This window comes from Elgaria multicarinata, chromosome 2 (genome assembly GCF_023053635.1).
Source record: "Elgaria multicarinata webbii isolate HBS135686 ecotype San Diego chromosome 2, rElgMul1.1.pri, whole genome shotgun sequence".
NCBI lineage: Eukaryota > Metazoa > Chordata > Lepidosauria > Squamata > Anguidae > Elgaria > Elgaria multicarinata.
The window spans coordinates 25,805,978-25,830,485 of NC_086172.1; the positions used below are offsets into that span (position 1 = coordinate 25,805,978).

Sequence of the window (24,508 nt, forward strand, 5' to 3'; positions counted from 1 at the left end):
CTTGGAGACTAAGAAGTGAAACAGAAGAAGAAAAGCAAGCAAGCAAACAAAAACAGTGCTTCAGCTTTATGGCTTTTAATGTGCTTGTTCCTTCAAAGTGTCAGGTGGCCCATTAGAGCCAAGCCTGCTGTGCTTCTCCTCACACCCATCCCAGCTGGCATTTCCCTACCAAATGACATCACCCAGCCTGGATCTGCTCACTTTCATTCTCCAGCTCCCGTCCCAACAAAAACAGACGTGGAAAACTAACTGGGCCTGGAGTTTGGAGTAGATGCCATCAGCTGCCAATGCCTTTTTTCTTGGGAGGGGTGGGAAGGGCAGAGGGAGGAGAGAGGAAGGGAAGCCAGAATTCTAAGGCAAAACAACGAAGTGGTGCAGATGAGTTAGAAGCATGCACCCCCGGGGTCAGATCATTGTCAACAGTGACGGCAATGGCTCTCCAGGTTCCATAGACAGCCCCATCCCCCACCCCACCCTGGCTAGAAATGCCAGGGTTTGAGCCTGAAATCCGCCTGCATACAGAGGAGGTGCTCCACCACTCAGCTATGACGATTTCAGAGGCGTTTCCCAGAATTTGTAAAGCTGCACATGCCAGCACAATATCAGGGCGCTTTCAGAGCAGGCTTTTATGGCACCATTGCCCTGTCTCACTCATAGAATTGTACGGGGGTCCAAATGCCGTCGCCTTCCACTCATAACCCCCCTGTTTTCCCACTGCTTCTTCTGTCTTTTCTCTTCCCGCAGATAATCCACCGAAAAAGAAAAGACGGAATAGCTGTACAACGTCTTCTCATTGGTCTGGAAACAGACTAAGACAGGGAAAGTTAGGAAGACGAACTGCCTGCCTTGTTTAGAAACAGCGTTTTCCGTGGGATGTAAAGCCATTTATTTGCCTAGTTAGGCGAACCGGCCTAACAATGTCAGGTTTTAGTTCAGCATGGTAATGTGCTTTTTCCAGCCCAGAAGGCAGCGCCAAAGCCTGGGTATTCATGTGTTTGTGCAAGTGTCATCCTCCCATTCTTGCACAACACCCCACACGTGGCTGAAAGCATATGGGTGGACATGCAAAAAGGGGCCTGGACTTCAGCATAGCGGAGGGAGTTTCCATATCCAAGTACAGGAGCAACAAGGCCTGAGAATGTCGGGTGATGCTTTGAGGGGCAGGAGGCAGTTCCAATCCCTGCCTTAGCTAGTTCTACTGCCTTATTTCTGTTTTCTCACCCGGTGCCAAAGGAACAGCCATTGCCAAAGGCTTGCAACAAAATGTGGAATCTGTACTAAAGGTCTCAGGAACTCCTGGCATCCTTAAAACTGATTACAACCTTCGTAATGCAAACAAGGTATTATGCCATCTCTAGTAGTGGGGCTGCCCAGGACGGATCCTACGAAGGGTATATTCAGTAAATATTGGGCAAGCCAGCAATTGTGCCACTGATCTCTAGCTCAGTCTGGATTTTCGCAGACTGAACACCACAAGCTCAGGGACATTTTGCTTCACATGGATTACTTGTGAAATGGTTGGTCTGCAGCTGCTTAGGTGGCTCAAATAGCCCTGATGATAATCCTGAATCCATGAAGCTGAGATGGTTTTTGGAGAATCTGCCGCTTATTTTGTTGTTATGGTTGTTGTTAGCTTTAAATACTATTGTAATTTTGGCATTGTTTTATTGAGACTCAGCTCAAAGGAACAAAGCATGCATAGAAAAACAAACGGATCCTAAGGGAGAGCTTGACAATCCTGTGTCATACCACGCTTACCTGTCACAGATCATTTGGAGTCTCCCAGGCCTACCGGTGAAGAAGCTCTCTGGAAAGTTAAGATGCAATCACCAGATTAAACAAAAGGAAACCAAGGAACCCGCCCAAACCATGTATCTGGGATTTCCAATCCTCCTACAAAACCTGATGTTGCTGTTTTTATAAATAGACATTACTTCTATAAAGCGTGAATGCTGGCACTGATGCTAATATGATTCTGAAGTGCTGTTTAGCAACTTGCTAGGGAATGTGGGCACACAGTCTTGAATTCGACTTTAAGAAAAATAATCAAAATTCTGAAACCAGGACTCCCAAATCCCGCAACTGAACTAGATCATGTGAACAGTGTGTGTGTGAGAGAGCTTCTCCACACTAGCAATTTATTGCGCACTCGTGACTGGTCACTCACGGAAGTTTACGGGTCTTTTTCATGACGTTGTCAACCTCCAATGCCTCTCCTGCTGTTTTCAAGCTGAAATCCATCGTTTTATAAAACCCTGAAAACGCTGTAATTAATGAAAAACACGCTATAAAACAGCGCCAACTGGGAAGACACTGGCAAAAACAGGTGTGTGTGTTTTGCTGATTGTTAAACCTGCAAAGACTCCAGAACACAAAGCCCCGGTAAGGTTGTGGGATTTTTGCTGAATGTGTGTGTGTATAAGAGACTAGGAAAAGAGGAGTTGGGACTGATAAAGTAATGCAAAGTAGACTGGAAGATGTAGTGGGAGCCATGAGGCCTAGCTGATCTCTATACCATGGGTGCAGCCATCTGTTTTCTGCATGACCTGTCAGAATTGTGCAAGGACTTGATGCATCCTACATCTCCTTCTGCAATCTGTCACTTCCTTGTTATCTTTCAGTACCTGATACTCCTGAATAATTGGAGCCTCTTTGTCTCTCTCTTGTTGTTTTAACACTCTATCTATGATATCAGGGCTAGATATCATATTAGCCTCGCTTAGCCAATATCCTTGCCATGGTGAGTTTCTCTCCTTCTTTCCCTCCCTCCCTCCACTCCCCTGGCTGGCTGGCCTCCCTCTCTCTCTCTCTCTTTCTCTCAGTACACACAGAGAATTTAGAACAACGCACTGCGTGAATGAAGGGCATCATGGTGAGTTTCCCTGCCAGCAACCCATGTCAATGGCAATTGCCAAGCTGGTCAGGCAAATTTGCAACATGTAACATCAGATAGATGGATGTTACACACGGGGAGTCTTGCTGCAGCGGTTAATCTTACTGCTACTTGTGCTCGCCGCTCGTTTTAATCCGGGGAGTCTTTAGCACTGGAGAGGACTGTGGGCAGCCATTCCAAGAAATATTTGAAAAGGCCCACGAAACCGTCTCCTTGTCTTTGCTATGGGTTGCTTTTGTGTGTTTTTAAAAGGCTATCTGAGTACTCCTGCACCCTGCCTAGAAGAATTAAAAATAAAATAATGTAAAAACATTTCAAGAGAGAATGATCTTGCATGGTTTCGCAAATACTGTCCAGTAGGACAGGAGTGGGCAACCTCTTTACTGCTAAGGGCTGGAGTGGACAAGCCCAGAAACAGACACACACCCCTCTATCTCATACAAAGGATGCCTCCTATGGAATATTATGGTATTGGTATGCGGGGCCCCAAGCATCATTTTTGCGCTCCAGTATACGCTTGTATCCTTCCACACACATACCATGACCCATCCATATAATCTCATGTGTGATGGAAAGAAAAGCCTTCTGCATTTCTGAAATTACCCCCATAGTCCTTACTGAGGCTCTTCTACCATGCCCCAAACATGGCAACATTGTGTGTATGTGTCTGCATATATTTTCATGTGTGAACTAGACATTTACTCACATATGTTTGGGGTTTGTAAATCCTATCAGCAGCAGAGATGGCTCCTACTGTCTCTGGGTGTCATACCATTCCTAGCCGGATGTCCCTGGACAGCAGGCTGCTAAGCAAGGAGGATCTTGGCCTTTGAAGGAGACAGCATTGGGTCTGAGAGAGAGGGAGGGTTCTGACTCAGAGGTGGACATCAAGCTACTGACAGGCTCCAAGAATGTAGTCGTTTAATGATACAGACCAGGTGAAAAAGTGCCTGTTCACAAGAGAGTGCTCCACGCAAGCAAAGTGCAACTCATAAGCAAGGCTCTCCTCACAAGTAAGAGCTCTGATGATCTGCAACTGAGCACTAGGTAGGGCTCAGGAAGTTCAGGCTTAAAAGCCTCAGTCCTAGGCAGAGAAACAATGTAACAATGTCTGTGCCTTAGTCCACTGCTTGGGTATCTCTAGCTACTTGGCTCTCTTCACTGGACATCCCTCACAACTCTTTATTGCATTTAAAATAATATTTTTTGATGTGGTTTTATCATTGGTTATATTATATATATATATATATATATATATATATATATATATATATATATTATTTCTTGCTTGTATTATGTATGTCATCCTGAGAGCTTTGGCTATAGGGTCACCCATAAATTGGATGACAATGACGATAATAATAAACACTCCGACCTGGACTGCCTTCTGACCTTGCCTTGGAACATAACTTTTGCTGGACAGTTGCTCCTCTGCCATGACCCCACTTGAAACTGGACACTGGGAACTAATATGGTTACCCCTACAGAAACGGTTATTATGAATGGCACCAGATTTAGCTAAAAGGAGTGGAAATCCATCAATCTCATGGTATACCTGACAACTGAGGATTAGAATTCATGTTTCTGCTGAAGTGGATCCTAGTCCATGAAAGCATGTGGACTTAATGTGTTAGTCTTTAAGGTGCCACAACATTCTTTGTTATGTTTTGCTGCTACAGACTAACACGGCTACCCCTTTGGAACAGGATTACTATGTGCTTTTTCCTCCCACCAGCTGTTCCTCCCTCCTACCTATGCACAAGGAACTCTGGGGCTGGGACTTCTTGAGGGGAAAAAAGTGTTGAATAGGGATACAGACATCTCTCCATAAGTCCTTATTTAACGGCACAGGAATTTAATTCATTAATTAATTTCATTTCTCTACTGCCTAATAGCCAAAGCTCTCTGGGCAGTTCAAGTAAATTAAAAACATAAGCACAGCATAGAATATAATATGAAAGCTTAAAACCACAATATAAAACAGTACAAAAGTACAACCAGAATAAAACCCAGCGGCAATGCAGAGATTTAAAATACAGAAGTAAAAAAGCATAATTAAAAGCTAGGGCAGTAATTTGCTAAAATACTGGGGAAATAAAAAGTTCTTCACTTGGGGCCAGAAAGTGTATAATGTAGATGCCAGGTGAACCTCTCTAGGGAACTCATTCCACAGCCGTGGTGCCACAGCAGAAAAGGCCCACCTCCTGGTAGCCACCTGCCTTACTTCCTTTGGCAGGGGCTCACGGAGAAGGATCCCTGAGGATTATCTTAATGTCCGGGCAGGTACATATAGGAGGAGGCAATCCTTCAGATAACCTGGCCCCAAGCCATTTAGGGATTTGAATGTTAATACCAGCACTTTTGGGATTGGACAGGGACTGGCAGCCAACATAGCTGGAAAAATACTGGCGTAATGAGGACTCGTTGGCCAGTCCCCGTTAACAATCCTGCTGCCCGGTTTTGGACCAGTTGACCAGGAGTATCAGGTGACCATTCGCCAGTCACCTTCCACCAGGGACCACCCCTGGAGCGACAGAAGAGCCGGAATGACATCGCTCCCATTGAAAAGGTCCGGGTAAGTCCCTGACTTTTTCAATGCGCAGCTTCGCGGCAAAGCCCTGCGGTGGCTCGAATCTGCTGCTGCATCATATAACTGATGAAGTTCAGATCCACAGCCAGTGTGGGGATTTCCCTGCATATAGACAGCCCCAAGAAAAATCCTTCGCACTTACTCCCAGAAGTGCATATGTATGGGGGGAAATACAAACACTGGTACTGGGACAAAACTAAAATTAATTACAACAAAGGCATTAGCCTGAAAATGCCAGGGACCCCTCCATCTGGAGTTGCTGGCATGGCTTGCCTGATGAAACTAATATTGCCCCTGAGGATGGTGATTGGCTCCTGTTGACCCTTGACCTGATTCCAGGTCATCTCTGGGAACTTGTCTAAACAAGTATCATTGCTGTACTTCAGCGTTCCTAGTCTTCTGTTCCTGGTTATTCCTCTTGCTTGTTAAGCGTTCCCCCTAGTTGCATTCTATGTTCCCAGTTCTCTTTTCTTGAGGCCCAGTTTAAAATCTGCTTTCCGGAGCACTGCCAGGTTGTTTAAAAAGAGAAGGAGTGCTTAAATAAACACTTGGGTTGTAAGCCTAGGTTTAATCTGTACTGAATCTGTCTGCCTGTCTAATGCAAAGAGTTGTTAGGAAACTCTTCAGAGATGGTTGCTCCAGGACTCGCAACTATCTTTAATTGGCTTTAATGTACCACAAAGAGGATCCGGTAATTCTCAAAGAATATATGATCGGGGCTGCAAGGAGACAAAAAAGAGATCCATAACAAACAAAAAAATGGGATTTTTTTGTGGGATAACTTAATGTTTCTGAACACATGTGCTCCATTACATTTAAGCCAGGGCAAACCCAAGATATTTTGCTGCCTGAGGTGGACAAGATGGCACTCTCCCCATTCCACACACAGATGCCAACTAGATCAATCTTACTTCAACATTGGTGACAGGACAGCCAGCATCCTCTAGGACAGGTTGAGTGGCACACACAGCTTTGTCCTGCAATGCCTCAACACTATTTCCCGCCCCACCACCCCACATATACCACCTTAGGCAGCTGCCAATCCAAAGTTATGGCTACCCCTCTCCAGTTTCTCACTGAAATCAGATATTGATTGTACCTAAATTATACAAAGGTTAACAATGATTGTCACCATCACAATATATTTCACTGTAATTTCAGTGCCAATAAGCATACTGACTTACAGTGTATAGGTGTGTGTGTGTGTGTGTGTGTGTGTGTGTGTGTGAGAGAGAGAGAGAGAGAGAGAGAGAGAGAGAGAGAGAGAGAGAGCTGCTGCTTTGATTACAGTGACTATAAGACTCCCTTGGAGCTCTCTAATGTAATTGAAGTAGCTCTTTCATAACTGCCAGAATGCAAGACACTGTGACGACAGATTAGAGATAAGTGATTAAAAAAAAGTTCCCAGACTGGATAGATAAGATGAATTAAACCTGTATATGTAAAATCCCTTGTATGAAAAGCACATCACACCTCTGGCATTTGTAAATAATCACTAGCACAAGATGGAGTTGTGCATATTGCTCTGTTGTGGGGAAGGGAGAGAATGGCATGGATCTTCAATGGACCACATTCATTACCTTCAACTCCTGGCCTAGGACTGGAAGGAAAGTAATATATGGGATCTAATAATCCAAGCTTCACAGAGTTCATACAGATGACCAAAGTGTTCTGGATAGTTTAGTCCTCTGTATACTTCTGCCAAGTGCGAAGGAGAATAGTATCACACATCAGAAGCCGAACTGTGCTGCTAGGATGTTTGACAGAATGAACGTTTGTATGGGCTCGTATCCTCTTCATATTTAGAAATCTTGGGAGGGGTTTCAGTGTCTTCCATCTCTTTGCACACTACTTGTCCTTCTTCGTTGGGGAGCAGGGGCTATGTTGGCCTCCCAGGGCAGATCTACTGACAGAAGGGTATAGGCTCGAGAGTCATTGCCACCTATGCGTGTGGCTCAAGTTTTGTCTCTTTTAAGCAGGACTTTGTAATAAGTATATGCAAGACAACAGAAGCAGATGTAATTCAATGCATTTCAGAAGTTTGAACTGTTTTATCATGCATTAAAATTCTTGTTTTGACCAGGAGGGAATCTACATGTCATTGTGAGGGCGCTTGCATGCGCCCCCAGTGTGCCCCCACAACGACTGTTTAGACCGAGAAAGAAGAGACGGAGGAAGAGGCGGAGGAGGAGGAGGCTGGGGAACCGGCCGCGTCCTTGCTGCCGCCGCCCTGCCGCCGCCTCCCCGCCAGCCTCCTGCTGCCTGGGTAAGAGCCACCCAGGTCGGAGAGCTCGGCGGAAGTGGAAGCCGAGCTCTCCGACCTGGGTGGCTCTTACCCTGGCAGCAGGAGGCCAGCTGCGGGGCGGCGGCAGGGATGCGGCCGGTTCCCCAGCCGCTGCCTCCTCCGCCTCTTCTTTCTCGGTCTACACAGTTGTTGTGGGGGCGCACTGGGGGCGCATGCAAGCGCCCTCACAACGACGTGTAAATTCCCTCAACATGGTGTTGTCAGACCCCCAGATTTCAGACCCATAAAGCAGCTGCGTTATTACTTTGGTGTTAAAGATTTTTAGGGCAGGTTCGATCAACTGTCCCCCTTTATTATAATAAAACTTCATTAGAGCCCCTATAGTTTTTTGTGCTTTCAATTTCGCTGCCTCCCTGTGCCCTTTCCACGAGAGGGACTCACTAAAGAGAATGCCCAGATATCTAAATGAGCGAACCTGGTCAATGACCTGTTGGTCCAAAGTCCATCTGTGTGTAGGTCTGCGGCTGCCGAAGACCATTATCTTTGTCTTAGTATAGTTTATTGCCAGGCTTTCAGATTTGCAATAAGAGCTGAGAGTACCTAAAAGCTTTTTCAGGCCCAAACGCGCGAGAGAGATAAGTGCTACGTTGGTTGCATATATTAAAGATCTTTCTGTTCATGATTACTGGGGAAGGGGAGTTTACTTGGGCTAACTGTGACACTAGGTCATTAACATAGATGTTGAAGAGGGAGGGGGCCAGGAGACATCCTTGTTTAACTCCCCGGGTTGTTTTAAAGGGTTCTGTTAGAAAGCCATTTAGGCCAACTCTAACCCTCATTTCAGTGTTATTATATAGCGGAACTGCAGTCTATCAACATCTGGAAGGTCACAAGTTACCCACTGCTGCACTAAGGTAACATCTGTTGTGTGAACTGCCCTAGGGCGGATCCGCACGTCGGCCCCAGAGCGCATTTATGCGACCCCAGGGCACCCCAAAAACGATAGTCTGTACTTGCCTGTAATAAGAAACGAGGAAGAGACGCCGACGATGACGCCGACGACGCCACCCAGCTTGCTGCTCCCCGGCGGCTCGGAGAGTTCTTTTTGAAGAAGGCGGGGTAGAGAGCTTTTTCCGCTCACCACCCAGCTCTCTGTCCCGGCCGGGGAGCAGGGACGGAGAGCTGGGTGGAGAGCGGAAAAAGCTCTCTATCCCGCCTTCTTCAAAAAGAGCTCTCTGCACCGCCGGGGAGCAGGAAGCTGGGTGGCGTCGTCGGCGTCATCGTCGGCGTCTCTTCCTCGTTTCTTTTTACAGGCAAGTACAGACTATCGTTTTCGGGGTGCTCTGGGGTCGCATAAATGCGCTCTGGGGCCGACGTGCGGATCCGCCCAACGACAGATCTTGTTTAAAGGCAAAAGGGAAAGGAATCCAACGTTGTCTGGACAGCATTCAAGAAAATTGATTTCTATCCTTCTTCCACAGTGTTTGTTGCAGCAAACACAACCAAGAGTCTTGTGACTAACACATTTACTATGGCATAAGCTTTTGTGGGCCAGTCAACTTTATCAATGGGCTGCAATAAACAAAAGCTTAAGCCATAATAAATGTGTTAGTCTTTAAGATGCCACAAGAACTCTGCTGCATTTGTCTTTCCCCAAGGATCTTAGAGTGGCATATACTGGGTTGATTTTTGCCCTAAGAACAACCATGTGAGGAAGTTAGGCTGGATTGTAGAGATTAGCTTGAGGGGTTCCCACAATGGGCTTCATGGCTGAGTGGGGAGGGAATGGACCCTGGCAGTGCAAACCTATGTACACCTATTCAGAAGTATGCGCCGTTAAAAATTAATGGTTCTTACCCTCCAGTTCAGTGTGGAAGGATTGCAGCCTGAATTTCTCACATGCAAACTATTCCAAAAGAAAAGCTCCAAAATCCACATTACCTGAATACTTTTATTAGGTCAACTCAAAGGCCAGAAAATATTTACGGTTGATTATCTTAAATTACAGGGTTTGAAGGCACAGTGTTTTTCAGTGCACAATATGACTCTGTCAATAAGACTTCCTTGAGGCCATGGTAGATAGCAAACTCCCGTGTTGATGCACACACACTATATTGGTTGCTTTTAGATCTAAACACTTCACTGGCAAGAAAGGTTTCCTTTCTTTTAGAATTCTGTTTCCTTCTGCCCTATAGAGATTCTTTTTTAAATGAAACATAAAAATTGGGAGAAAAACTGTAAAAAGAAAGAATCCAAATCCAAGATCTTTGACATCGTTTATATTAAAATGTATTGTGCTGCTAGCAAGACTGTGCTTGTTATTTCTGGCTTCCATCTGCTGGCAGAAAGTGAAAAATCAAGGGACACTTTAAAAAGAAGTTCAGTTCAGGGGAAGTTGTTGGGAGCCTCTTCAAAATCTCTTTCTAAAAGGTATTTAAGGCTAAGCTGGAAGTTGTCAGGGGAGAACCTGTGGCTTGATGGTTTTGCGGGGTTGGGAGATGAGACCAGCTTGCCTGTTTGGTTGGCGTCTTCCACCGCCACCAATTTTGTTGCAGTGCTGCCATCTGGCGGCCACCATTTCCCATCCTCAGAATGTTTCTGTGAAAGATGTTATACAATATTATGTGGTGCTATTCCCAGGAGGCATTTGGGAAAGAAAGGTGCTCCCTCACACCCACCCACACCCGGAATGCACTGTAGTAATGATGCCATGTGATGATGTAGCACAAGGAACCCCAACCTTTTTCAGCTGGTGGGCCAATTTTGGATTTTGAGAGTTCCCGGGCGGAAGGCAACCTCCTATTGGTCACCAGAAGTCGATGGAGGGGAAGGGGCAGCAAGCTGAATGGCCACTGGAATCCCCCCCCCGTGCCTCCTCCAGCGTGGGGGGAAAGGTTTCCTCTTTGAAGAGAAGCCTTTTCCATTTTACAGGGGTAAGGGGGAAAGCCAGGGAAGGATGGGGAGGCGGCCGTCAACCCCACACTTGCTCCTTGGCGTGTGGATTACCCAGCACAACCCTGGAGGAGCAAAAGCGCAGGGTTTTCAGGGGATGGGACGCCAGTGAGAGCCAGTGTGGTGTGTGAGAGTCAGTGTAGCGCAGTGGCTAAAGTGTTGGACTAGGAGTCAGGAGATCCGGGTTCTAGTCCCCACTCAGCCATGTAAACCCACTGGGTGACTTTGGGCCAGTCACAGACTGTCAGCCCAACCCACCTCATGGGGTTGTTGCTGTGAGGATAAAATGGAGAGGAGGAGGATTATGTACGCCGCCTTGGGTTCCTTGAAGGAAAAAAGGTGGGATACAAATGCAATAAACAAACAAATAAATAAATAAATGTGGCATCGTCAAGTCAGCCCCCCAAACCATCACTACCACCCAAACAAAGGCAGAACATACACTACACCAAAACCAAGCGAGCAAGCTAACACGCACCACCCACATTTCAAAAAGGCAAAACATACATACACACAGCACAGGCAAAACACCTCCCATTACTCTCCACTAACCCACCTACTTCTTCCCCCCAGAATGCCCCCTACCATCGCCCCCCCCCCCCAGGTTAGCTTTTTCGTTTTTTTTTCCTGGCCCGCTAGGCACACTCCAAAATTCAGCCACCCACTGTTTTTATTTTCTAAGAATGCTTCTGGTGTCCATGTGGGATCCCAGAAACATTCGGGAAATAATGATGGCCCATGGAAGGCAGTGCTTTGTTTTGCATCCTATCCACTTCCCAGTTAAACATTTTTTATTTCATTAAAAGCAATCTTAAGAACAGCAACAGAAGAGGCAGGGAACCTGGCGGGTGCCAAGGGAGGTTTCTACGCGCACATTGGTGCCATGCCACGGATCCCAGGTGTAGCATCATTCACAGCGGCCTTCTGAGAGGGGAAAACTGACTGCTGCGGCCATCAATAAACCCCAGCTTTTGCTCCCCTGAAAACTGACGCTCCTCTCCCCCATTTTTGCCACTTGTGAACCCACTGACAACTGTTCTATGGCTACACATTGCAGGGGATGATTGGCAATGGAAGCGTCTCTGCCTCAACTCAGTTCCTCATTTCGCAATTCCCAAACACCAAATTCTGAAAACCACTTTTATAGACTAGAAGCCATCTTGGTATTGTACTCAGCTTTCATGTCATCTTGGTATTGTACTCGAACAAGGCTCATCCAAATGTTCTCCTATTTCCGTTTCACTTCTAAACCACCAGGGTGGAGGGAGGGAATCTTTTGATTTAATTTTGGTGGGTATAGGGGGCTCTTTACAACAGTTTGCAGTCATTTCCCTCCTCCCCATTTCTGCTTCAGTGCCATTTTCTCTCTTTCGTGAGTGAGCCCAGCCAATCAAGGATCACATATTAACATCATAGTAACTACCAGAGTTGGCTACGGACTGATGATACTAAGAGCAAATGACGCTCATTTAGAATGAAGGCAATGCTTTTTATACTTCTAACATGGGCAAGCCTAACCAATCAGGGATCCCTTTAACAAGTGAACAGAAACGCCTGAAACATTGGGCTGATGGGAGATACTATCCCTCAACATCTGGAGGGCCACATGTTCTTCACCCTGCTTCAAACCAAGGAACCTGAGACTCTCCACACAGCAGGAAGCAATTTCATTTCAGTTGCAGCAGCAACTAGTTCCATGTTCTGTTATCCCTAATCCTTTCCTATCCTTGACCCCAGGTATCTGGATTTTAACTTGTCTAATTCTAACATGTCTAGAAAAAGATCAAGCCATTGGTGTTTGGAAGCATGAGTAGAATTTAGAGGGGATTTAAATGTCCTGCTTTTCAGCATGGCGAAACAAACACAGCAGTAGATTAATGCAAGGATTTAAGCTCACCCAGCAGGAGAGCTTTGGAAAAAATGGTATTAACAGAGTTTAGGACTGCCTCCTGAAGCAGCAAAAATAAGGGAACCCAAGCAAATGAACACGCACAAGGCAAAACTAGCGGAAGTGGCATTCTCTAGCCTGTAGGCAGAGAACAGACAAAGAACATCACAGGGAATCTTAACCCTGACTCACACGTGCAGTCAGAAGCATGGGCAAGCCCTTTGTTTTGAAGTCCTTTGCACCAGGCCGCTGCAAGGCTACAAAAATCATCAAGACTGCATGCCAAATGGCCTCCCACAATGGATTTGCCTCATGAAACTGTTTCCGCTTGCATGTGTGGGTTGGACAGGAGATCATTTACTCCCCTGCATATTCTGAATAGTCTAGGGTGACCATATGGAAAGGAGGACCATGTGCTGATTTCAATGGTAGTAATCATTTGGGAAGCGGAGTGGTGGTGAGAAAATGTGCAGTATTGTGTCTCAGGCTGTTTCTACACGAGGCGTTTATTGTGCGCTCGTGATAGTTCACTCACGGAATGTCGTGGGTCCTTTTCAGGACGTCGTCAACCTCCTGTGCCTCTCCCATCGTTTTTAAGCTTTATTCCACCATTTTATAAATCACTGAAAATACAGTAATAAGTATAAACAACCATCAAGGAGGTGGCGTACTTCCAGAATAGTGCAGTATTGCAGTGCCATCTATTGGCTATATAAATGAAACATATGGAACTTGCTCACAAAGGAAAGGGGGAGAAGCATGTGTATTGAGCTGATCGTAATCCCACAAACACTCTGGAAGACAAAGCTCCAGTAAGGGTGTGGGATTTTTGCTTAAATGTAGAGAAGCCCTCAGCCAAAACACCCAAAAGCCCTGAATTTGGAAAAAAACCTCTGCTAATGGTTATCTGATTATATTTTATAGCCCAAGTCAGTTCGACATTGACTGCAATCACTTGTGTAGAAGCGCCAACCATTGCATATAGGATAATAGTCTGAGTATATGATGAAATAAATAATTGGGAGTAGCTGGAGTAAAAACATAGAATCAAGTCTTAAATCTCTCCTTACTCTTGCTATCCAGAGTCTTTACTCTTGGTAACCTTTAGAGCAGGAGTAGGTAACCTGTGCCCCTCCAGGTGGACTTCAACTCCCATTATCCAGCATCATCTGGAGAGCCACAGGTAGCCTAGCCTTGTTTTAGACCATAGGTGAACATAGCACCTAAGAAGGCAGATGTATGAGTAGTGATAACATGACTCTGGAATGGAGGAGCTGTGGGTAAACTAACTCAAGATAGTCACAAGCACTTATCAAACTGGCAAAAGTCTTCATGTGAAGGAGTAATGTTCCCCTCTATTATGCAGCTAGCTTCACCTGTGATCATCACACTGTGCCCAAATCACAAGGTTCTTCACCTGAAAACAGAATGATCATATGACTCCTGTATCTGTGTGATTGCATATCCATGTGGAACTCCTATCTCGTGGAATATGACCTGGGTGGTAGCAGGGAGGGGGAGATGACCCCAAGACGACCCTAACCTGCCCACTGAGTCATGTACTAGGCTTCACAGACATAAGCTTGAGGGCCAGTCTGCACTTGGAGTGACATCCAATGTTGTGCAAAGAGATCTCCGCTCATGCAGCGGGACTTCCTGTTCCTCTCCTCCCAAATCAGTTCCAGAGGGTCCCCCAAACTTCTGGAACAGATTTTGCGGGCTGCAGGGGGAAGGAGAATCTCTTCCACTATTGGTCGGACACAGTTGGATGTAACTTTTGGATTCCAGTTTCCTTCTAGCCAGTTCCAAACAATCACTCTGATAGTACTGCATAATAGTTTTCTTAAAGTCCTAATATCTGAAGGTAGGAGACAGTTTCTAGAGCACTCATGGTTGCGATATAAATCTGATAAAAAACATACTTTAAAATGAGTGTGTGTGTATCAGGTTGCTGATTTTGAATGACTTGCTTTGCCTATATCTAAATTGCAAAATGTTCATTCTTGCATAACTTCTAACTGCCTATCTTTCTTACAAAGTGTAAAAGCTTCTGTGTGCTCAATACATATTTCTCCTGCCAGCTGAAGCAATCTGACTGGTCTTCTTTAGGGAATGGAATTTGCAATGTTGCTTGTGTGTACTGGTTTTTGAAATTCTTAAAATATTACTGAGATATGGGGCAACGAATAACAAAATCCGTATTATTATTATTATTATTATTATTATTATTATTATTAATTTATTTATTTATATAGTACCATCAATGTACATGGTGCTGTACAGAATAAAACAATAAAATAGCAAGACCCTGCCGCATAGGCTTACATTCTAATAAAATCATAATGTATATGACATCTACATGTGAAAAGGTGCAGTAAAAGGTATATTTGAAGCTAACATTTCAAATATTCTTGAGCAGGACATGCCACCAATACCCATGGAAGTGGCTTGTGCACTATCGTATTTTGAACCCCTATATTCACATAAATAAAACGAGGGTGCATGGCTTTTCCCTCTGTCAGAATGCGCTTGCAATTCTCTTTAGGATTAATAGCATCTTTACAGATCAACTTGACATGAACCGCCCAGAGAGCTTCGGCTATTGGGCGGTATAGAAATGTAATAAAATAAATAAATAAATAAATAAATAAATAAATGGCCTTTTGATTAATTTTCAATTTTCCTTGCAGAACACTCTCTCTTCATTCTCAGCTTGTTGGCTAGTATTGGTGCCTAACTAGATATAGGGATACACCAGATCATATAGGGCCTAGCTAGATGGCAAATGGGTATCCTGGCTGCTACCAACCTAGTTCCCCACCCACCCCATGTATCTCCTCTGTAAAGTCTGGTAAAACAAATGTCAAAACTGATTATTTATTTGGATTCCCTACCAAGGGAGGCTAGGTTTGCTCCCTCTCTGCTATCCTTCTGCTGGCAGGAAAAGTCAGCTTTATCTAAGGAGGACTTTGGCCTGTAAGTGTTTTTTTGTTGTTGTAATTGTTACATTTTTATTGTATTTTAATTTAGTATTTTTGTTTTAATCAATTTTAGTTGTTTTGTAAGCCCCCAAGAGTGCCTGTTTTGGTAGAAAAGCAGGGTACAAATAAAATAAACGGTTGCTTCTACTTTTATCTTGTTTTGCAGACATTCATTGTCTTCCAAAGCAACTCTTATCAATAAAAAGGAGATTCAAGCACTGCCACAACGGCATAAGAAGTCCCATGTTGGATCAGACCAAGGGTCCGTCGTCACAGTGGCCAAGCAGCTATTCACAAGCAGGACACGGTGCAACAGCACCCTCCCACCCATGTTCCCCAGCAACTGGCGCACACAGGCTTGTTTGGCTCGGATACTGGAGGCTGCACCTAGCCATCAGAACTAATAGCCACTGATAACCTTCTCTTCCAGGAATTAGTCTAGCAGTATGACATTGACAACTTTATTCTAAATTCTTTTCCTAATTCTGCCTAACATGGAGTTTGCCTTTTTTCTTTCTTTTTTACAGTAGCCACACAAAGGGTTGACATTTTCACTGAGCTGTCCACCACAACCCTAAGGTTTCTTTCTTGTTCGGTCTCCGCTAGCTCAGATCCTTTATCAGGTTGTACTTGAAGCTGGGATTTTTTGCCCCAATGTGCCTGACTTGACACTTGCTTTCACTGAAACGCATTTGCCATTTGGATGCCCATTCTCCTAGTTTGGAAAGATCCTTTTGGAGCTCCTCACAATCTCTTTTTGTTTAACCACCCTACATAATTTGGTGTCTTTGGCAAAACCTGGCCACTTCACTGCTCATTCCTAATTCCACATAATTTATGAACAAGTTATGAATGGGTAGTCTTACAAACTAAGAAATAAGCCAAGATTTGTAAGAACAAGCCCTACTTTATGATTTTGGCTTGTAAAGCGAGCCACAAGCCAAGATCATAGCTTCGGTCAATACACTACCCAAACCATTTCTGGCTCATGCTAGAGAGAGGAGCCAAGTGGGAGGGAACAGGTTTCATGCACCAACATACAACTTGTCTATGTTGTTATATGAAGACCTGTCAGAATCCTGGCTTACCATTCGGTGCAAAGATGGACAGTATTTCTGCATCAGTGGACCTGGCTACATCCATAGTTAACAGCTGAAACTCTTAGTCTAGCCTTTGTCACGTTGCACTTGTAAAAAAGACGACCGCAACCAAACGTCCCATAAGAAGAGATAGATTAGTTCAAAGAGACAAGGCTACAAGAGCAAACCAGCCACCCTGACTCCCGAGCAACTGCTTCTGTTGCAGAACGCAATACTTCATACTACTTGGTTTCAATATGATCTCAGAAAGGGAGCATAACAATGTTTTCACAACTCCTCAATTTGAAGAACAATAAAGTGGGCTTTTGTCACACCTCTAATGCATAGGATCCAGGAATCTTCCATCAAGACCTTTGTACTGCCTTTCCACAGTGATCCACACCACAACATTTTGACATTGATAATATGGGTGTGTGTGTGTGTGTGTGTGTGTTTTACCCCATGCTGGCAAGTACAATAACACTTCAAACGCTGCATGGAATGTGACTGTAAAAATCTAACGGCTGCCTATTGGATAGCGCCCGTGGTGACACCATTCACAAATAGCAATGCAACTCCTCCTCAAACTCACAAGGTTTTGTGGCCTTTTAAGAATGGTTTATTTGAATGTTTCATTCAAAGCTAACCATTCCCCTGCTCTGGCACTTATCAAGGCTTCTTTTTAAAAAGAAAAGGTGCTTATGAAAAACCCTTCTATCTTCAACGCCATTGCCATTCTCACCACAACCTTCCCTACAGGATTAACCTCACCATTTTGTGTATCTTTTGCTTACAAAAGGAAAAAGGGAAAAAACTGAGAGCCATATGACTCTCTCTCTCTTCAGTGCTGGAATACATATCTCACCCAAATTTGTTTTTGAAGTGGCTGATTGGAATAGAGCTACGCCCTAAGAGCAAGCCGACTTCCCCCACTGCACCTCTCAACTGCTACATGGGGATGGGAGACAGACCCCTAGTCTGCAGAGGAAGGCGACACATTCTCATTTCACGCCAGTTTGATTAATGAGTCTCGGCTAATTGTGCGAAAGATTCCAGACCTTTACAATGCAAGTTCGGGTTATTGTTTGGCCAATCACGGCCAGCATGTGAAAATAAGAGACGTTTAGTTTTCAAGCGCTGGAGCCAAAAGAGGGCAGTTTGGAGCAAGTCACAGAGCAACACCCACTTCTTTGAAGAGATGTTACTATGCTCTGCTAAACCTGTAAACCTCTGGCTGAAAGCATCTCCCACAACACCCCTGCTCCACTTCTTGACTCCCCTGGTTTTTAAACAGCGCTTGCCCCCCTCCTCATCTCTCTAAGTGCAAGCAATGTGCAGATGGATAGATTTCACGTTTCAGGGTTTTTAATATTTCACTTTTATATATATTTTTTCCTAGAGAATGATCCTGCTGAGAGGTTGAGAATCGATGTTGATCATATCCTCCCCCCCCCATGAACCCCCTCCCTGACACTTGGGTATACAGCTCTGAAAGATATCCCACGAGAAAACATTAAACAAAAAAAAGGGGGGGGTGAAGGAAAGGATTGGAAAGGAAAGGGGAAAGAAAGGCTGCTTTTCAAAGCGTACTTTTCAATCTGCCCACATCAAAATAAGAGACAACTGGCCCTTTGAAGTTCAGGACACAGAATTCTCACCCAGTCTGCATGGGAAGAAAAGAAACCTGCTTTATAAATCACGTGTGGAACTGTGCTCTCTCTCCTTCTCTGTCTCTGTCTCTCTCTCACACACACACACACGCTCGCCTTGCCAGCATCAAAAATAGGGGCCGAAGGTTTTTTAGAAACCATGCAACCTGTGTCCAGAAAGATTAAACCACACAACCCTTTTCTATTCTATGTAGCACAGGATGGGCTGGCCCTATAAAATAAGGGTAAGAGCTGTGCTATTTCTGCAGCAACAAAGACAAAATCAGTCTTTAAAAGTTGGCAAACACAGGCTGCTAAGCACACATATATAGCAACTTTTGATGACCAGGGTTGTTGGCGTGTCTCTGAGTTCATGCCATTATTCAGTCTGTGTCATCCACCTGTTATTTCTTGCAGGGGCTGCAGAACCTGCAGAACAAGGGTTTTGCATTTGTGATGTACATGTACAGTGCTTAGCACCAGAGCTGCAAGGACAAGGGACGGAGCAGACAGCACACCCGGCCTGGCAATGTTTCACCCGAGGCACCTTCCCGCCCACTACCATTATGTGGCATTTCACCTGAAGCCTTGTCATTCTGTGGGAGAAAGGGAAGCCAGAGCGAGCGGCACAGGTGCACTTGGGCACATGGAGGCTGAAGGAACCTAAGAGCAGGCGGTGGAGTGAGAAGCAGGAGCTTGAGGAGGCCTCAGATAAACGGGGCCTTTAAGGAGAAGAACATTTAGGGCTGCTTTAGATTAAAGATAAATTGCGTTCACTTATCAGCGCTTTGCTTCCTTCTCCTCTTCCAGAATTGCAATGAGCTGAATTACACGGGAGGACAAGGGTGACCACGTGGTTCTTAAATGAAAACTTTGGTGCTAATAGTATTGAATGGGACAGTACCAGCTAGTGAGTATTTTGTAGTGCAACTTCCCTGCATACAGTAGGAAATCCCAAGATATTTCAGAAGAATCATATCAGGCTCCATCACACCAGTGTTATAGCCCACTGTCAACGTGGGTTGTGTGCAAAGGACTCAGATGATGTTGTCCATGTCCTGCCCTGACCTCGCTTCCCGCCCCCGCCCCCCTTAGCGCTGTTTTTTTGGAGGGGGGAAAGTCTGGTTCTTCCAGTAAATCAAAAGGACAACGCACTACCCTCAACGTGTATTTTCATCCATCGTTTTCAATCCGATGTTCTGTGGGCGTGTTTTCAAGGGGCGGAGAGGGTGTGCCTTTTCTCCAGCGGGCATTTTCACCTTAAAAGAAATGTGGAAAATGCACCCTCTTTGCCAGCAGCACCCTCATTTGTAAAGATAAAGAGACCAAAATTGGCACAGTGATAGCTCTTAAAGAGGGCTTTCAGCATGCCAAATTTGAATCAGATTGGGTCATCCCTTGAGTTTTTATGATTTTTTAATTCCCCCCCCCAACCTTTTTCCTGGTAGTTCACTATTGTGAGGGATCGGACTTCCATTCCTTTGATCATGCGAAGCTGTGTATCTTCAAGTTCATAAACTACAGATCTGCTGGTTCCCTTACGCAAAAGTAAATCCCATTGATTTCAACTGAATTTACATTCCACTCATACTAATGCATGTTTACCTTTGAGTAAACCCCATTGAATAGAGAGAGACTTACTTCTGAGTAAACACATATAGAACTGACTTTTAATCGTGTGGTCACTCAGAAGCTTTTTTTTTTTAAGTCTTAAAATAGCAAACTGGAAAGGAGTGCTCTGCAACCCCATGCTTACTTCTGAGGTCTTACTTCTGTTTACTCAGAAATAAGTCTCTCTCTGTTCAATGGGGTTTACTCAAAGGTAAGCTTCCATCTGATTTTACTATGTTCACGCTCCAAAGCCTCTAGACAGGTTGAGGAGAAAGGGCGTAGCCTAGGCAACAGGGAATAACCATGTAGGGAGGGAGGCCGCGGTGTCCAACTACCACCAACCAATTAACTGTAGGGGGAGGTACAAAGGAGATCTGGGGGGGAGGATGTGCATCTCAATGGAAGAACAGCGATACGCTGGTGCGCACGAGAGGAGAGGTGTAAACATGAATGAAATGTAAAAGCGCAAAGGTGTATGTTGATCCGGCTTTCACACGTTATGGAAACAAGGGCGGGTAATTCAAGGGTAAACCAGGGCAAACGTGCAGGTGTGATGGAGCTCAACTAAGGGTTGTTTTTTTTTTAATGGAATAACTGGGGGAAGAACTGGGAGATGTGCAGGAGGTTTACAACTTTTGACAAAAGGACCTGAGAACTTCCGTGAGTGGCCAGTCACAAGCAATGCCTTATTTCGCTCTTGTGAAGAAGCCCTGAAGGAAAGGGAGACAGAAGAAAGAAGGAAAGCCCTTGGGAAAGGACAAGCAGAAGAGTTCTCTACAGGAATTAGAGGGAGTGGGCCAGAGAGGAGTGCAAAGGGGAACAGAAGAAGCCATAGGCTGAACAGAGAAGAGAGTCACACACAGGAGGATTGAGGGAAAGGACAGGGAGTGGGGGATTTAAGAAGGGAAGAGGAAGCGATGGGTCCAGGAAAAGCAGAATGGGGAGGAGGTGGCCAAATGGAATGGCCTGAAGGGGATAAGCCTGAGGGAAGAGTCAGTGACTGGCTGCAATAGAAACCACCCACCCCAAGTATTATTCATAGCTGCTCTACAAACTTTATCCTGGATGCACAGACCTGCTTTATGGATGGGAACTCTTGACCCCAAAGCTCTTTAAACTGTCGTTAACTTTAGGATGCAATCATGGATTTGCTCATGTGAAAAGCAGCATATATACCATTGGAAGGGGCAGCCAGCGAGATCATACCTGGCTTAAAGTGGTGACGTTTGGAAACTCCTGGCCAGATTTCCTCTGTTGGGACCCCCAGTACCTGCACAAAGCAAGAGACAAAGATCAATGTCTCTCCTAAATAATGTATGCAGCCCAGATTCTGCTCCGTTACATTCCTGAAAAGGGGCCCAGCAAGGTTTTCTTGCCAGGATAGCTGGGAATACAAATGAGTTTGAGTGACGGCACCAACAGGTGCCATTTCCTATCAGCAGTTGTCAAAATCGCTGTACAGTCTTATTTACACCAAAGGTGCTCTCCCTAGAAACCAGGATTGCATTGATGAATGACTCTTGACGGTAGTCGCTTCCCCAAATGATAGGCATTCAGAAGCCATACACTGTGGCTGTGATAGAGACCCCTGCTGTTTTGAGATGAAAGGGAATAGACAGTAAACGGATCTTCTGACAGGTGTTCAAAAACAATTCAGGGCACAATTCAAAGACATCCTGGGCCTCAAGAACACCATATCTTGATTAGGTGCTCTGGGTCCACGTTAGCCCTCAAACAAACAAATCCATGCCAATAAAAATGGGATACCCCAGAGCAAGATTTTTGTTACTGGCTGAATGGAAGAAGCAAAACCAAGCTCTTCTGGATGCCGTTTGCCTCTGGAATTGCTGCTGTTGTATTGGTTTGTTTTAAAAGGATGTTCACCAAACGCTGAATGCAATGCGTTATATTAATAGGCATCCAAACACCTCTTTCTGCCTTGCCCATTTTGAAGCAGAGGGCTCACAAAAACAGAGGCAGGAAATGAAAGGAGCACGTGCACCCACAGAAAGTCAGCGCAGCAGCGGTCGCACTACACCTGCAAAACAAATAACAGGGTGGGGTCTATTTCGGACAGGGCAAGGTGCACGGGCATTGCCCCACGCGCCCAGTGTAGGACCGGATGTGCTCCCATGTGTGTATCACTAGCTGGATAGGGAGCTGCAAGCTCAATTAGATCCTGCAAACCTGCTGCCCGCTCTCTGATCCTGCAGACAGGGCTGCATGTTTAGAAGTCCAAATCCTGGCATTTGGCTCTTTGGGAGGGGAAGCAGGAGGCGGCGGCTGGATTCAGCTCCTCCTCCTTCCTTGCAGAATCCATGGACTCCAATAGATCAGAGTAATCGTGGGGGGGGAGGGTCAGGGGCAAGTAGTAGTATTGTTTTTCAAACAATGCTAAGCCTGAACACAGATAACTGTGCATATCGCTAATTTTACTACTGTCTATTCAGGGGGATTTTTTTTAAGTATATAGGTTTGGTGCAAGGATGAGTGGGAGCTGAGGAAGATTACACAAATGGAAAAATGGGTTCCTTATCCTCCCATAGGTATGACGCACAACTTTCTAATCTAGGGGCAAGCCTTGCTGGTGTTTTGACATGATTTCCTTTTTAAAGGCTATTGTTGTGTTAGGCAACAGGGGAGCGTGGAAACAAAAGATGCCCCTTGAAAATGGTCAGGTGATGGTACGTGCATGAGGAAGAGCATTGTAACACTGATCATCACTGAGGTCATGGGGCCCAATCCCACAAGGGCATCGTGACAACACCTCACCCACATTGCTCTCATGCCACAAGTCAGTTAGTACTGACAGCGCTGGCTGGGAAGAAGAATTGCATCTTCCCAATGCCCCCAGATTGTGGAACGGCCTGCCGGAGGAGATTCATAAAATTAACTCTCTGTGTGATTTTAAGGCAGCTTTAAAGACTAGCCTTTTCCGGCAGGCCTATCCAGATCAATGTAAAATCAATAATTTTTAAGATGTGTTGATCCCTGTACTAATGTTGTTCCCTGCCTCAATCCAAAGGGAGAGGCGGGTAAGAAATAAATCTTCTATTATTATTATTATTATTATTATTATTATTATTATTATTATTTATTTATTTATTTATTTATTTATTTATTTACAAATTGCAAGTTGAATGCTGGGAAACTCCGCAACACAAGTGCCAGCTCAGGCCAAGAAGAGTGAACGGGGGCCTGTCTTGGCAATGGCGCGTTGGTGCCGTGAGCCCCCAAAACACCACGGTTTCACTCCTGCGGGGTTGCACCGCGTCATCCCCACCCCAGGGAGCAACCGTGGGGTTTATATGGATCATCAGGGGAGCAGAAGCCTCCGCTGGCTCCGCCACTACCATCCCTCCCTGGCTTCCCCCCACCCCGCTTACTTCGCAGGGAGTTCCCAGCATATTGAAGTCAAGGGAACGGAGAACTTTGCCCCAGCAAAAGGGAGACTGCTTGCCCCACGACGGAGCTAGTGCGGGGGTGTTCCGGCAGCCATTTGGCTCACCAGCCTGCCCCCTCCTCCCTGCCTGGGCGGATGGCAACCAATTAGGGGTCGCCATCCACCCGGCTACGCCTCCACCTTGCTCTGGACTGGCAGAACATGACAGATGTGCTGTCCTCCCCTTGCTTCAGAGAAAGAAGTCGGGCTAAGCCCCCTAATTTTTTACTTCAGAGATTTGAAGGAAAGCCCCAGGATGGCTTTGCAGTGGCTGCTGTGTCCTATAAGGGCCACAGAGCCACCCTGGAGCCACCCTGAGGCTTTCCCCATGTATAGATAGCCCCCAGGGCTAGGTCGGTGGTAAATAAACACCCCACAACCCATACATTTTTAATGTTTTAGGTTTTTAAATTGTGATAAATTTGTACGTGCAGTCAGATGAATCCAAATAAAGATTTAAGATGATCAGTGAAAATCTACTTTTTCTTTAATAGACCTAAGAGTTAAGAATTTTGAGAGGCGGGTCCAGCTAGATAGTTTAACCATTTTTATTAGTGCTTTTTCTGTTGTTGTTTATTCGTTCCGTGCTTAAAGGATTGTAATTTGATTTACAATATTTTAATGGTGATTTATAACATTTTGCTGGAAGCACCCTTGAGGGACACATGTCAATAATAATAATAAGTTTAACAAGAGGGAACAGAAAGTGCAGGAACTCCACTTTTGTGCCTCCTTCAGCTTGCTATCAGTTTAATTGGCTTTAAATTTTTGATGAGACAAGAGAGACATAAAAGGGGAGTCATTTTGATTTATCTTAGTGTTTGTAGAAAAATGGCCAAATACAGATTAGTTTATTGGATGCAACCCTACATTTAACATGTTGGGACTGAGGCTTGCAAATTCTTTTTTTCTTCTGCATCCATCATCGTGAGAGACATATATGTGTGCGTGTGCGCACTGCCCCTTTGAGATGCTGATGATTTTTTATTCAGTTTCCCAAATGTATCATTATACTCACCATCCAGATCTTCTCCAACTGTTCAAAGGTGTTGTGAACCCCTGGAAACAGTGGCTGACCCTGAAGCATCTCAACAAATATGCAGCCTGCACCCCTGGAGGGAAAAAAAATGGTATTCTCTTCATTCAGCTACACAATATACACCCTAAACTGCACACAG

At 45.1% G+C, this 24,508-nt stretch overlaps 1 protein-coding gene across 1 annotated transcript in view; it reads right to left on the reverse strand.

Moving 5' to 3' along the window:
- CDK15 (cyclin dependent kinase 15) overlaps window positions 1-24,508 on the reverse strand; it is a 58,488-nt gene that overhangs the window by 12,308 nt on the left and 21,672 nt on the right. The window contains exons 9-13 of the mRNA XM_063116188.1: window positions 24,349-24,442; window positions 21,095-21,158; window positions 9,356-9,362; window positions 8,415-8,431; window positions 7,957-7,973 (exon numbers count right to left, since the gene is read on the reverse strand). Of these exons, the coding sequence (XP_062972258.1) occupies window positions 7,957-7,973; window positions 8,415-8,431; window positions 9,356-9,362; window positions 21,095-21,158; window positions 24,349-24,442 (199 nt within the window). The remainder of the gene's footprint in view (window positions 1-7,956; window positions 7,974-8,414; window positions 8,432-9,355; window positions 9,363-21,094; window positions 21,159-24,348; window positions 24,443-24,508) is intronic.